Source organism: Zalophus californianus, chromosome 3, assembly GCF_009762305.2.
Source record: "Zalophus californianus isolate mZalCal1 chromosome 3, mZalCal1.pri.v2, whole genome shotgun sequence".
Classification (NCBI taxonomy): domain Eukaryota; kingdom Metazoa; phylum Chordata; class Mammalia; order Carnivora; family Otariidae; genus Zalophus; species Zalophus californianus.
In genome coordinates, this window is record NC_045597.1 from 127,977,390 (window position 1) to 127,990,873 (window position 13,484).

The window sequence follows — 13,484 nt, forward strand, 5'->3', positions numbered from 1 at the left end:
TATAATACAGATATTCTCTATCAATTCTTGGAAGTACTACTTTTCTCCCCTCTGGTCATGCTCTTTTACTATCTAAAAGTAATTAATAAAATTTCTGCTCTCTTGTATGTCTGTCAGAAGTACCTGCCTACAAACAGGTTTTCAAAGTTCCTACCTAACATGAATAAAAACCACAAAAAGATTTTCTATTTATGGAAAAAAAAAAAACCCACAACCGAGTACTAGAACCTCAGCCACTGGAGTCTTTAATGTAACTAAAGAAAAACAAAATAATAATCTCTATGTTTTCACTCAGAAGATACCAGAGATAATTTCAAGAATATCATTGATTTGGTACAGTCAGGAGAAAGAAAAATATTCTCTGCCCTCCCTCCCCCCAAAAATGGTTCCTGAAATAATTCTAAAGAGACCCTATAAAACTGTCTTTTTTAAGAGAAGAGAAAAAGGAAGTCAACTCACACACACAGCTTCCAAACAGAAGTCTTACTCTCTTCCAGGAAAACAACAATGGGACTTTATTACCCTGCTATGATTCTTTCATTTCGGACATGATTAATTAGCAAGTATTACACTTCCCAAAACTCCCACCACACTCTTCGTGGTCTATCAGCCTAGTTGTTGAGAGATCTATATGAAAGAGCAAGCAGCCAACAGCAGTATAAGACAAGTATCCAAAAACTATTTCAAAGGAACACTTCTCTCCTATCTTTGCCTCCCAAAATGAAGCAGGCTGCTTTTAACTGCTTTCACAAAAAAATTTTCTTAATTGGTCATTTTCTTAATAATACCTTTTAAAATTTGAATAATGCATGCAACATATTCAGTATTCAAGAATACATGGCATGTAATTTATTTGTTACCTACCTATATTTTCAGGCTGGAATTCCAAAGGACTTGAGTGAGTCCATGCAGTTTACCCTGATAACTATCCACATGCACAATTAATAAACAATAAAGATGATGTGAGCAAGCATGTTTTGGGAAATGGTTTTTATAGAAAAAAATGTTTCTTTCCCAAAGAAAAGCTAATATGTCACACATATAATGATGAGAGGAAACAGCAGTAAAGAACTAAAAGAGAGGATGAAAGGAAGAGGGCAACTCTAAAATTTGAATGAATGAAAACTCTGATTCCCTGCATATTGTTCCAAAACACCCTCTCAAAATAATTTTCCCTTTTAAAACGATCTATTTTCAAAATGTCCATGTGAACCAAGAAGCCAGTTATAACTGAATGTACTATAAATACATATTTAACAACCATCAGTTTATAAAGGTTAGGGTTTCCCCCTTCAACCTCTCAACTCTTCTGTCCAAAAAAACTTCACACATAGTACAGTACTAATAAATAGATCTTGTTGGTTCCAGGAAACATTTTTTTAAATCTATTCTGGCATAATATCCTTGCTTTTTTTCTGTTGTATTAAATTTAGGATCAAAAACATCAAAGCAGCTTCCACCTCAGACCTAACTTTTAGAGAATCAATGTGACAAGGCAGTCCCTGATAGATGTTTCTCTTGATAAACGACTTGTTCAAAAGAGACATTGTAGCTTTCATTTCCTGACCACAACACACTTTTAATTTGCAACAGCAGAGCTGCCAGAGTGAGAGCACTTGCCCACTTTCCAGCCTTTTAGGTTTGTAGCTCTGGTTCCTTTAGGCCACACGTTTGAGACAAACAAAATCTAAAAATAATCAGAGTGATAGAATTACAAAATAGGAACCACTAATGCCACTTTATACATATACACAAGTGTCTATATATATATATATACATATGTGTGTGTGTGTGTGTGTGTATATATATATATATATATATATATATATATAAACTTTTCCTCCCCAGAATTCTAGTGTGTGATAAGGCTCCTGAGTGACCATCAATTGCACAACAAGCATTTAAACACAGAGAAATAAATTACATAACTATTATTTAATAGTAAGCAGAGACAGGGGAGGGGGGCAATTTACACACTTAAATCTTCTGTTAAATGTCATGAATTATATGATTGCCTACCCCAACGTGTTTTTTACATATTATTGCAATGATTATTATTACTACTACTCAGAAATCACATTTAAGTATCAATACGGTGAACAGTCAAACCATCCAATTTCTGCTCTCAGCACATTGTCCGAGCTCCGATTTAAAATTTATAAATGTAATATCCTCCTCATCACAGGCAGCAGCCCAATCTGCTCTGAATATATATTACAGCTTTAACATCACAGAGGGAAATCGCCCATCTGGCAATCCCATTCGCTCCAACAGCTCCGGGGGAAAAAAAGCTGTGCTCTCTCCTCCTTAAAACATTTCTCAGGGCAAATTATGTGCATCTAAAATAAACAGTCTCCTTATTGATCGCTTCAAAGTCAACAAGTTCCAAATGCAAAATTCAAATCCTTTTCTATCGTGTGAGAGCAGTGTGTGTTTAGCTCAATAGTCACCAGAGTCCAACCAGAAGTGGATGTCGCGCAACGGCTCTGGTAGTGCCTTTCCCTGTATTCACATTTGTGTTATGAGAGAGCAGTAACCACGGCCACATTACAGACCCCTGGCAGCTCTCCCCACTGCTATTTCTTTCTTTCATATTCTCCCTTTCCTTCTCTCTCTTTTCAGGGTCAATGCATGGTGGTGGGGTAAAGGTAACAAAAAAAAAAAAAAAAAAACACCACACACAAACAACAACAACAAAAACCCAAACCAGTATAAAGTGGACATATCCTGTGGTTATGTAAAATACTTTTAACATCTTTTTGTTGTTGTTCCCTCTTAGTCTTAATTGAATATCACAAAGTATACAAATGGTACGGTCACAAGAGCTATTGAAAACCCCCTCACTCTATTTATCTGACCTTTTTTTTTTGTGAAGAAAGAGGAAAGAGCGATTTCAAACAAAGTCAATTTCAGTGCTTGATTATTTAATTCTGTCACAGGTTAAAAGTAAAAAGCGCTGACAGGCAGACAAGTGAATGGCAAGGGAAAAAAAAAAAACTACCACGGTTCCTTAAAAGGCATTAAGGACTTAAAGCAATTAAAAAATATATATATATATTTTATTTTTATGTAAAAGTACCCCTTCACTCACTCACCCAAAAAAACCACACTCAGAGGAACTGATTACTCCACAAAGTGTAATCATCCAGAGAGCAGATAGTCAAATTGCATTAATAGGTTGAGAAAAAAAAAATGCATCCAGTTTTGTGTGTGTACATATATATTTATATACTTTCATTAGTAAGCAGTCTTTGCCCACACTCCCGCCCTCTCCCCTCTCCACCCAGCCTCCTCCCCAAAAAACCCCACACTGAGTTTAACTAATTTACATACCATTTGACTTCAGCGGTTATATAGTGCATTACTAGTAACATGAAACTTTGGGATTACCGCTAAAACCATAAAAGTGGACTCCAGTAATCTATTAATCAAAACTGAAATATAAACAAGTGATAGCAAAAGCAAACAAGCATTTTGACAGATTAAAAAATATATATATATATTTAAAGGAATTATATATCATGAGCATCTGCTTCCCAAGGAGAGTCTTCAATGGTTTTTATCATGCTATGTAATTTGTCTTTCCTATTTAGATGCAAAGGAAGTAAATTCCAAAACTGACATACCATAAACACTGGTGCTACTGATCATTTCTTGCTGGCAGCACAAAAAGCTGAATTGGATTTCTCACAAGCAGGAATTCCAAAGGTTGCTTTTCATTAAAGCCACTTTTCCTCTCAGCTATCAAATGTCACTGCCTTGAAACGTGGGCCCTTTCGTCAGGTATTCATTTAACCTACATGCATATAATTAAGGGGGAAAGCAACATCAACAAAAAGGGGATCTCAGATCACAGGAGAAGAAAGAAAGGAAAAAAAGCACATGACCAGGAATGCAAGTCCATGTCAATTTCACTCACTCCCATTGAAACTAACAAGAGCTCCGGGGAGGACGGTAATAGGATCAGTGGATTGTATATACCATTAAATTATACATCTTTCTCTCCCGTTCCTTGCCAACAATACGCCCACCACGCTGTACCCCCTCCAAGATGATGTGCTTACATTTTTCTGCAACCGATCTTCTGACATTTTCACGTTCCCCCAGCCACGAGACTGTAATTTAACCTCAACTTTTTGTGTGTGCAAGATTCTTATTTACACTTCTTATTTACTTAGAAGTTAGTTCCCGAAGAAAGTCTAGCCCCACCCTATGGCTCCGCTTTCTTATTTTTTATTTTTGAAGTAAAAAGATAGTAGTAAGTAAGCCCAATAGAGCGGAAAACGAGATTCTTGCTATCGCGAAACTCTTAATCCAATACTATTGTTACAATGATTAAGCAGCAAAAATATGCATTATAATGTTTCAGGGCTACTTTGTACAGAGAAATTAGACAGCAGGTTGGCGTATAGAATAGAAGCGAATGCAAATTAAATTTAATGTTTACGGCACAACTCGAAGATCTCTTTTTATTACGGGTCTTGAATTTATTTATAGTCTTAAAAAATAAAACAAACAAAAACAAAAACAAATTTAAACAGATGGTAGAAAACTACGAAGCTTCTCTTACCTGAACGCGCGGAGCGAAAACCCGATAGGTTAGCGTAGCATCGATCCGATGTGTTTGCTGATGAATGGAAGCTAGGGTTAAGTGAAGGTGCCTATGATTTGAAATCATTCCAAGTTTTTGAAGGGAAGACGGACTGCAGCCTCTGCCATGTTGGAATTTCAAACCCAAAACAGCTGCTTGGAAGGAGCCAGCATGCCAGAGGCTGGGCGCAGGCGCAGAGAGCCGCCGAGCCAAATTCAAATCACTTTCACACTAAGAGCCAAAGATCAGTTTTCAAAGGAGAGAGGGAGAAAGAGACCGAGGCTGCCGAGAGGGAGAGAAGACGGGAGGCAGTGGCGAGAGGCGGGCAGTGGAGAGAGACGGGCAGCGGGAGGACCGGGAGGGAGAGGGAGAGGCGCACCGAGCCCGCGGAGCTGGAGGGGGAGAAAGGGAGGCGGGAGGCGAGCGGGCGAGCGAGCGAGAGACGCGCCAGAGATTCATGGGCAGGGAGGGCTCAATGGCCGCGCCGCGCTGGCCGGCCAGCCGCTCGGGTCATGTTACACGGCCGGGGCCGCGGCGGCCGCCCAGCCTCCCCGACGCGCTCACGCTGCCCGGAGGGGGCCCCGAGGTCATGATTACGCGCGCGGGGATCCGGAGCTTTCCCTGCCCGCGCTCTCGGGTGGCCCAGCCTGGGGAAAGGGGAGCAATGCCTTGGGGTGGGGGGGGGGAGGGAAGGGGCCTTTCTTTCCCACGCGTGACCAGCCGGCCCTTGCGCGCCCCAGACAGCTTGGGAGGGCCCGGGACAGGGCTGCGCGGCTCTCGCGCCCGCGGGCCCCTCCCTGCCAGCTCCCGGCCCTCTCGACAGCTGCGGCCAGTCCACCCTTCCCCACCCCCCAGGACTCCGCACACAGGACAGGATCTGACCCGGAGAAGCCGGGACCTCACCCGCACTCTCCCCTGGGCCCCCAGCACCAGCCAGAAAATGACTTTATCTGCTAAGAAGAGGCAACTTGCGAGGGGGGGGAGGAGAATCCGAATTAAGCCGATTCCCCTCCCCCGCCTCCTTGTGAATAAATAAAATCATAAGTGTCTAGGTGTGCGGTCCACTCTCGCGCTCCCCTGGTTCCCCTCCCTACCTCCCCCAGGCGGCTCGGGCAGGGGAAAGCAGCGCCTGGGGGCCCCCAGTGCAGGCTGCTGGTGCGCGAGCATAGACGTTAGACTCCTGCTTTCCCAACCCCCTTCTTGAAGCAAGCTGGGGACCCAGGAGTGGGAAGAGAGTAGGGGCTTTGTGGTGCTGGGAGCTGAGGAAGAATGAAATGTGCAGTTGAGTGTGTTGCTCGCATCCCAGGGAGCAATGCAGTGCTGATTGTCTGTTGCTGAGATAGCCTTTTGTTCGGAACATAAGGTTTAAGAAACACACACACGTTTTCTGGGGTCTCTTGTTAGATGTAAATGTGCTGCATCCAGACGCTTACTATGCAGTGTAAGCTCAGTTGGTTTACTAATCACCCCGCCCCACCCCCAAACAACCAGGATCATTTGAATGAGAACCTCATTCAGACTTCTAGGCTGTGAGGATTGCCTTCAACCTATTTCATTCTAGACTAGCCAACCATCCAACTGAGATAATAAAGCAAACAATAACATTTGATCATGATGTCTACGAGATAATGTGCCCGGCAAAGTTCTTTAGGAATTGTAATGAGCAAGAGAGTGAGTGAGGTAATAATTTCTCTTCGTTTTCATTAAATATGACTTTAATAGATAAATGGTAAGTTTATACTTTGGCCTGGTGGACATCCAGTCCTCTCCATTGCAACTAAGCTAAGAATGAAAGAGGCAAATTATATATTCGACCAGGAGCCCATGAAGCTGAGAATGTTACCTTTGAAGGTTGGCAACGAAAATAGACTTGTTTAGGACTGACCCTCCTCATAACGGGTGTTCACATTTCCCCCTGCTTCTCTGCTATAGATTTAATAGACTAAATTGCAGCTCTCCAGATGATGAAATGCAGCTTTAAAAAGATACAACATATATACTTTGAAATTAATTTCATTCTCCTTTTGTGATTTTCTTACCTGTGAATGGATAGCCATTTGAATGGATGCATTTAGCTAACACAAGGAGAAAGAAAAATTATTTTAGTTAAATCTAGGCAGATGACAGAATTTAAAAGACAAAAGGAAGTGGTTCAAGATCTTACCAAATATTTCTAAAGAATGAGATTTCTAGTTGGAATGGATTTGACCTTTCTGTGCATTTTTTTAAACCAGGCTTCAAAATAAAACAGAAGAACTTTATTCTGCTGTAACAGAGAACACTGGAGCCCCTTTAGTTATGTTTTACAAAATAGCTTTGAAAACGATATTATGAAAAGTTGCCCATTGGATTTCACCACAAAGAAATAAGTGTAGAAAAATATCTATGGGTCACTGTTGGATTGAGTACAGATGAATTAAAAAACAACTGTGAAGAACTTATAATTTCAGTTATTGCCCATTTGGAGAATGACGACGAGAAGTCCTCTGGACACACAGCAGATGCTCTGTACGATTCAAGCAAAACTGCTCTGTCCTTGTTTGTTAAAAAAAGTTCAAAGCTCAACAACCTTTAACACTAAATTCCTCATATTGAATTTACAGTTCCTTATGTAAACCAAAATGCCAAATAAAATATATAGGATAGAACATCCACTGAGTAAAATATATATATATTATAAATATATTTTTTCATGCTCAACTTAAATTCATTTTCAGTATCTAAAACAAAATAAGCTCTACTTTTAAAAAAGGGCAAGAAAAAATGTGGTTAGCAGGAGTTTATTAATAGATAAGTAGTACTTTTTTCAACTCCTTTGTATATTCATTTGAAATACGGATTATAAAATTTGTCATTCAACATACAAATGAATATAATTAACTTTGGAATCAAAGAAAAGCAAACTATTCAAAAGAGCACTGCATGTATTTACACAGCATTTCAAAATTGTCCAAAATTGCATATACTCCAGAAAAAAATGTTTACATAATAGAATATATATTATGGGATTTGCATGACTAATAAGATCCATTATGGAGTGTGTCACCCCACTATTTCTAGCTTTTTTTTTTTAAGGTATAGATAAAGTATGCTTCTCTCCAATTACTTTTTTGCAAAGGAAGATGGAACTTTTTTTTCCAAAAAGATGCATTATTTATAAAATTAGCACAATGTTTACGGTTTTTGTTGTTTTATTAAAACTATCTTTAGGGCGCCTGGGTGGCTCAGATGGTTAAGCGTCTGCCTTCGGCTCAGGTCATGATCCCGGGGTCCTGGGATCGAGTCCCGCATCGGGCTCCCTGCTCCGTGGGAGCCTGCTTCTCCCTCTGCTTCTCTCTCTCTCTCTGTCTCTCATGAACAAATAAAATCTTTAAAAAAAAAAAAAACTACCTTTAATGATGTTGTATGATTAACATTTTAATAGACACTATATCCTATCCATATTTATTTTTAAAACTTATTCAAAAGAAATGTTTCTGGTTGTAACTGACATCCATCTCTACAATGTACTTTATGAAACTTGTGACGACCTGAAGATAAGAAATTGAGTCTTTAAAGAAAGTGGACTGGCTAATCAAGAAAACAGTTCATTCAGTGAAAAACTGATCAAATTCATTTATTTCCCACTGCAGTAAGCGCATTGCTTCTTTCTTTCTTTAATTTTAATTTCTTTTTAATGTAGAAAGAACAAATATAATGAATTTCTAACACAGTATAGTCTGACTCGGGCTTTGTAAGAAAACTAAAAACAAACAAACAAACATCACTATTCTTTTTTTCCTTCGGGAGGAGTGTGTGTATGTGTGTGTGTGTGCGTGTGCAGGCGCACACGCACATGTTCCTCTCAAGCTAATTCAGGGAGGAAAGATTCTTCTACTTTTGTGTTCTTAGTCTCAGGACACATACAAGCAACAACAATCAAAGTAAAGTGTAAAGAAATAAGCAAGGTGATATTGAATGAGACTGTGCAGATGACCATATTCTTGTCTTCCTGGACTAAGGGTAATTTGGCCCAGGTTAGACACAAAGATGGATACCTAGGTGATGGAAGAAGAAAAGGGAAGATAAGGGTAGACAGGGCACTGAAAAGATGAGAAGATGTGGGTAACAAAAAGAAGTTTGGGGGGATGTAATATTGAGTTTTTCATGAAATGTTAAACACAATTCAACTTAATTTATAAATTCTGCTGTTTAGTTTCAAAGTCAATTATTTTAATACATTAAATTAGTAATATCCTCTTCCAAACTATCATATTTCCAAAATATTCCAGGACTTACTAGCTGTTTCTTAGACCTACACTTGTTTTTCACATTGCTCACAAAATCTAAAGTAACTCTTACAATAATACAATTACTGGTGTGATATTTTTTTATATTTGCATAAAATTGCGGTTTATTTTAAGGATCTTCATTTGTACTTCAATTAAACTAAGAATACTAAAAAATTCTTATGTCCCTTCCTCCCCCCCCAAAAAAAACAGTGAAGACCTTGACCTCCTTTTAGTAAAATTACTCAATTTGTTAGAATTAGACTTGAATACAGGTACTGTCAAAGGGTATTAGTGTGGTCCGTATATCTCCTCAGCGACCTAACCCTACGGTGGAGAGACAACTGGAAAATCCCGTGAGAGGTTCACTTGAGATGTTTTCTTGGTTATGCAAAAGTGTTTTCTTCTAATAACCTGAGGATTGCACATTTTCATTCACTCTTGAACTAGTGGTAGTGTTCATATATTTGCTGCAGCTTCTGCCTGATTCTGTATGATTCTCAGTTTCATTAAGAAAGTACACTTAGTACCACACTTACTGTGGTTAAAAGTATTGCACTAAAAATTGCAGAAGATTTAAAGGAAACTTGACATTAATGTTTTATGGATAAAGCCAGATAAATATAGTTCAAAGTGAGTAAGTGACTCATAAGGGGGTCTGTCTAGAGGAAGATACGGGTTCTTTCATGAAGGAGAGGCCCGTTTTCCTGGTCTTTGTAGTCTCAAGCTTTAAGCTCCAATACAACAAACCGCTTGTAGTCTGCAGTCAGCATTTGCCATGTTGTCTGTCCCCTCTGTGCCTTGCTTTTCACTGGGCCCTCTGGTTTCCCCTCCTCTTCGGTGGGCTAACTCCCTCAGACTCTCAGCACTTAACTCCTCCAAGAAGACTTCCCAGCCTTCCGGGGTTGGGGGAGGGGGAGCACTTCAGCATCTTTCCCCTGGGCTCTCCTCAGACTCTCACTCTCTCTCTCTCTCTCTTTGCTCTTTAACATCGTGTTTTAAGTATCTTTCTGTTTGAGCCCTCGGTCAGTTTGTAAAGTTCCCTGAGGGCAGGCGATCATGGTAACTTCCAGCTTTGGTTTCGGTTTTGTGTCCCCTCCCCCACCACCTGTGCTTAAAATGGTGACAATCCCGAATAAAGATTTATTGAGGAAATTAATGAGCTGAGGTGTAAAGGAAGTAGGCATGGACAAAGGCAGTGAGGAAGGAAATTATGAGAGCTTTTGCAGGAAACAGCATTTAATCAAGTTGGGTTGAACCTTTGCTTTACACAGGCACGGAAGGGGAAATAGGAAAAAGTGAGAACTGGGGATACACTGTGGAGGAACTTCATTCACTCCTTGGATGAGAGGTTTGCATTTCAGTGGGTAGGTAACAGGAAGCTCTGGAAGGTTTTTAAGCAAGAGATTTATGTGGTCTGAGACCTGCTTTAAGAAGATACAGCTAATAGAACTGGAAACGGGGAGACCGGCTGAGGAGTGATTGCAATGGTCTATCATTTTCTGGCCCCTCAAACTGTCAATCCTTCTTGTAGAGTTTGGTGATATGCTTCCCTGCCTTTTTTATAAATGGGTTATTTGTATTGATTCCTCAATACTGCACGTTCATTTTGTAATATTACAAAATGTCAGTGTGTTTAAAGGCATTCATTTAATGTCAAATATATACAAAGGGACAATACATTGGAATCGAGTGGGTTTTTTTCCTCAGTCCCAAGTAGTCTTTCTATAGCCTTTCTTCTCATTATTTTGCCTCCCTCTCCCCCCGCCCCACCCCCCACCACCACTTTACAATTAGTTCCACTCAGGCTGCGCTTTTAGCTTAGCAGGTATTTCATTTTCAAGAGAAGTAATGCCTGAAGATAAGTTCCACCCTGGAGTATGTTTGAGCAAGCAAAATAAGCAAGGTGAATTTGGTTTTTATATACTGAATAAAAATATAGATGCACATTTTCTTCATTTAAAGTATATTAAAGTTTCCTAAACAGGATTTTTAATTCATTTAAAACGGCATTAGGTTAGGTGGGCTGTTGGTGCTTTGAATTAATGTGCAAGCTGTTAATCTCCATAGACCTGGATTTAAAATTAGACAAAGCAATAATTAGTTTGGCACCATCATTTCACTACCCAGAGGGTAATAATGTAGGTCATAAAATACTACAGCCTGGCACAAGTTTTTTTTGTACAAAACAAGGATCTAGTATTAGGTGGTGTGAAAAAAAAAAAAAGATTGGCACTGGGAAGTACAATGGCTTAGCTTTTGATGTATGTCCCACTATTCCTAAAGAGACCTAAATTCAGAAATTCTTATCAGGTTTTCCTGTTTAAGGTGAGTCTTTCCCTTCTAAGTGCCACAAAGAAATCTTCATAGCCTCTCTCAGTAGCTGGTGGGATTTTTTTTTTCCTGTAATATTTTTCCACACAGCTTTTGTGCATTTCGTTACAGAATTAAGATTTTTAATTTGCACCGTGCTTTTATTTTGATGTAGTTATTTTCCCCACCAGTTTGCCATTGTGTTAAATTATAAAATTGGCATACTGTAAACACTTTTTAAAATATAAAAGTGTTGCATTCAGGGAAGTGCTTACCATACATAACTTGATTTGTTTTCATAGCAAATGACTACTGGCAATATCAATAATTCAAGAACAGAAACAATGAAAATACAGTGGAATTGCATTTGGATACTTCTTCCTGTCAATCATCTTTGCCAGATTCCTATTTGAACATACTGAAAATGAGGAAGACATCAGATCTAGCCTTAAGTACGAGTAATAGTTTTCTATTTCCTTACACCGCTCACCCCAACTGAGCTTTTAAAGCACAGGTACCTTGGGTGTCTCTGTGTAGCTTAATATTTCAAGCTATGGAAATAATGTTTTAATATTGCATTGAAAATATATTTCATGCAATATACATGTACAGGCTTTCTATTTTACATAAAGCAATATGCAAGCACCTGTGTGTATCTAGAGAGAGTATTCAGTGTATTAGATGAGTACATTCACAAATCATTTAAGTTGAGCTTTTCAAGTGATGTGAGCTACTGATACAAACTTGCTAATGATAATTATAGAACTGATGCTGATTTAGTCATTTCAAAAAAGCCACGGAGGCATAATTAGTGTCTGAATGGCCTCAATATTGCATTATTAGGAGGCTAGGGTGAAACTTGAAATGAGAACATCAAGGCTGATAACAGAAAAGAAAACATGAAATACATACATAATTCATTCTGAGATATTATAAAGGTTTATAACCAGAAACAATAATTTGCAGAAAGCATCTCATGTACTGGAGCCAACTGCAATCATTTGGTCAACCTGTTAAAGATCAAATAGTATATTCTTAGCTATTCTCAGTGGTGTCTTTGTAATAAAGTAGCGGCAAACAGACACTGTTTGCTTCTGGTCACTTTTAAAGAATGTTCAGTTTATCAGTAGGGACTTTAATCTCAACCTTAATAGAGTACAAAAGCAGCCTTGTTCCTGTGTTTCTCTCCTTAAGGCCACAAGCCATGTGCATTTTTTAAATTCAAAAGAAGAAAAATAAAATTCTTCTTCTGAGAGCCCTAAATACTGTGGGTTTTTTTCCCAGATAGTAATTTTCATTCACCTTTCCTCTTTTCACACTTTTCTTCTCCTTTTTTTTTTTTTTTTTTTTTTTTGCTGATACATAAGTGCTCCACCATACTTTACAGTCATCCCTGGGGTGAAGACATACAGAATGTCTACGAAGTATCCCCTGCATTGGACCCTTGCCAGGCCAGCCTTTATCATGTGACCTGGTGTGCTGGTTGACTAGAGCCTTCTAACTCAAAAGCCCCCCCTTTTTGGTACTCTCTCCTATCAGGGGGCAACAGATGTGAAGAATGACTCCCAAAACATGTAAAGCCAAGAAAGAGACTGTAATCTAAGTCACTCTTTCTCATTAGCATAGGTATACAGATATTCAGACAAAGGCATCTTTAAATAGAATGCATATGCTCTCTCAAATGCCTCCTTTCAAGGTGGTTGCCATTGTTATTATTAGCTTCCAAAAATGCCAAGTTTGGGTTGTACTGCATAGGAGTTATCTGGGCTGTACTTTAATAGTTATCGTTACTAAGTATAAATATTATCTTTTGTTTTCCAGTGAGGTCTGATACTCATGAAATGGTCACTCTCTGGGTGAGGGAGGGTGAAGAGAAGCAGAGGTAAACCAGGATGTGAGTTACGGAAGAGCGGAAAGAATGACCCCATAGAGGGATGCCAGGGTATTATGTGGATCAAATATGGTTGAGGAGAGCAGACTATATTCTGGTCAAGTATTGGAGCCAATTCACTTAATAAAAACAATCAAGTTCATGTATTTACTCCTGTCTCTCCACCTTCCCACAGTAACCAGTAAACCCTGAATGTCCTTGGTAAATTCAGTCACTGACTTGCAATCCCATAGTGAGACATCTGGGAATACCAGAAAGCTGTTTTCGTTCGTTTCCTTGTTGGTTTGTTTGTATACTTCCTGCTCACCAACTTCAAGAAGTTACAGATCCTTTCTATCCTACCATTTCCGTACTGATGAATGGAGTAGCCAAATTCATGACTGTCAATAAGGATGCTTTTGGTTGCAAACAAAAGAAAGAA

General features: G+C 39.2%; 1 protein-coding gene across 12 annotated transcripts in view; it reads right to left on the reverse strand.

The window, feature by feature from the left end:
- FIGN (fidgetin, microtubule severing factor) overlaps positions 1-5,124 on the reverse strand; it is a 138,481-nt gene extending 133,357 nt beyond the window's left edge. For 9 of the 12 annotated variants that reach the window (XR_003519216.1, XM_027590223.2, XM_027590231.2 and 6 more), the window contains exons 1-2: positions 4,571-5,124; positions 3,627-3,796 (exon numbers count right to left, since the gene is read on the reverse strand). Coding sequence is in view for 2 of the 12 variants with exons in the window: in XM_027590223.2 (XP_027446024.2) it covers positions 3,627-3,651 (25 nt within the window). In the remaining 10 variants the exon portion in view is untranslated. The remainder of the gene's footprint in view (positions 1-3,626; positions 3,797-4,570) is intronic. The other 3 variants (XM_027590234.2, XM_027590232.2, XM_027590230.2) reach the window with 1 other exon arrangement.
- Positions 5,125-13,484: the final 8,360 nt, after the last annotated feature.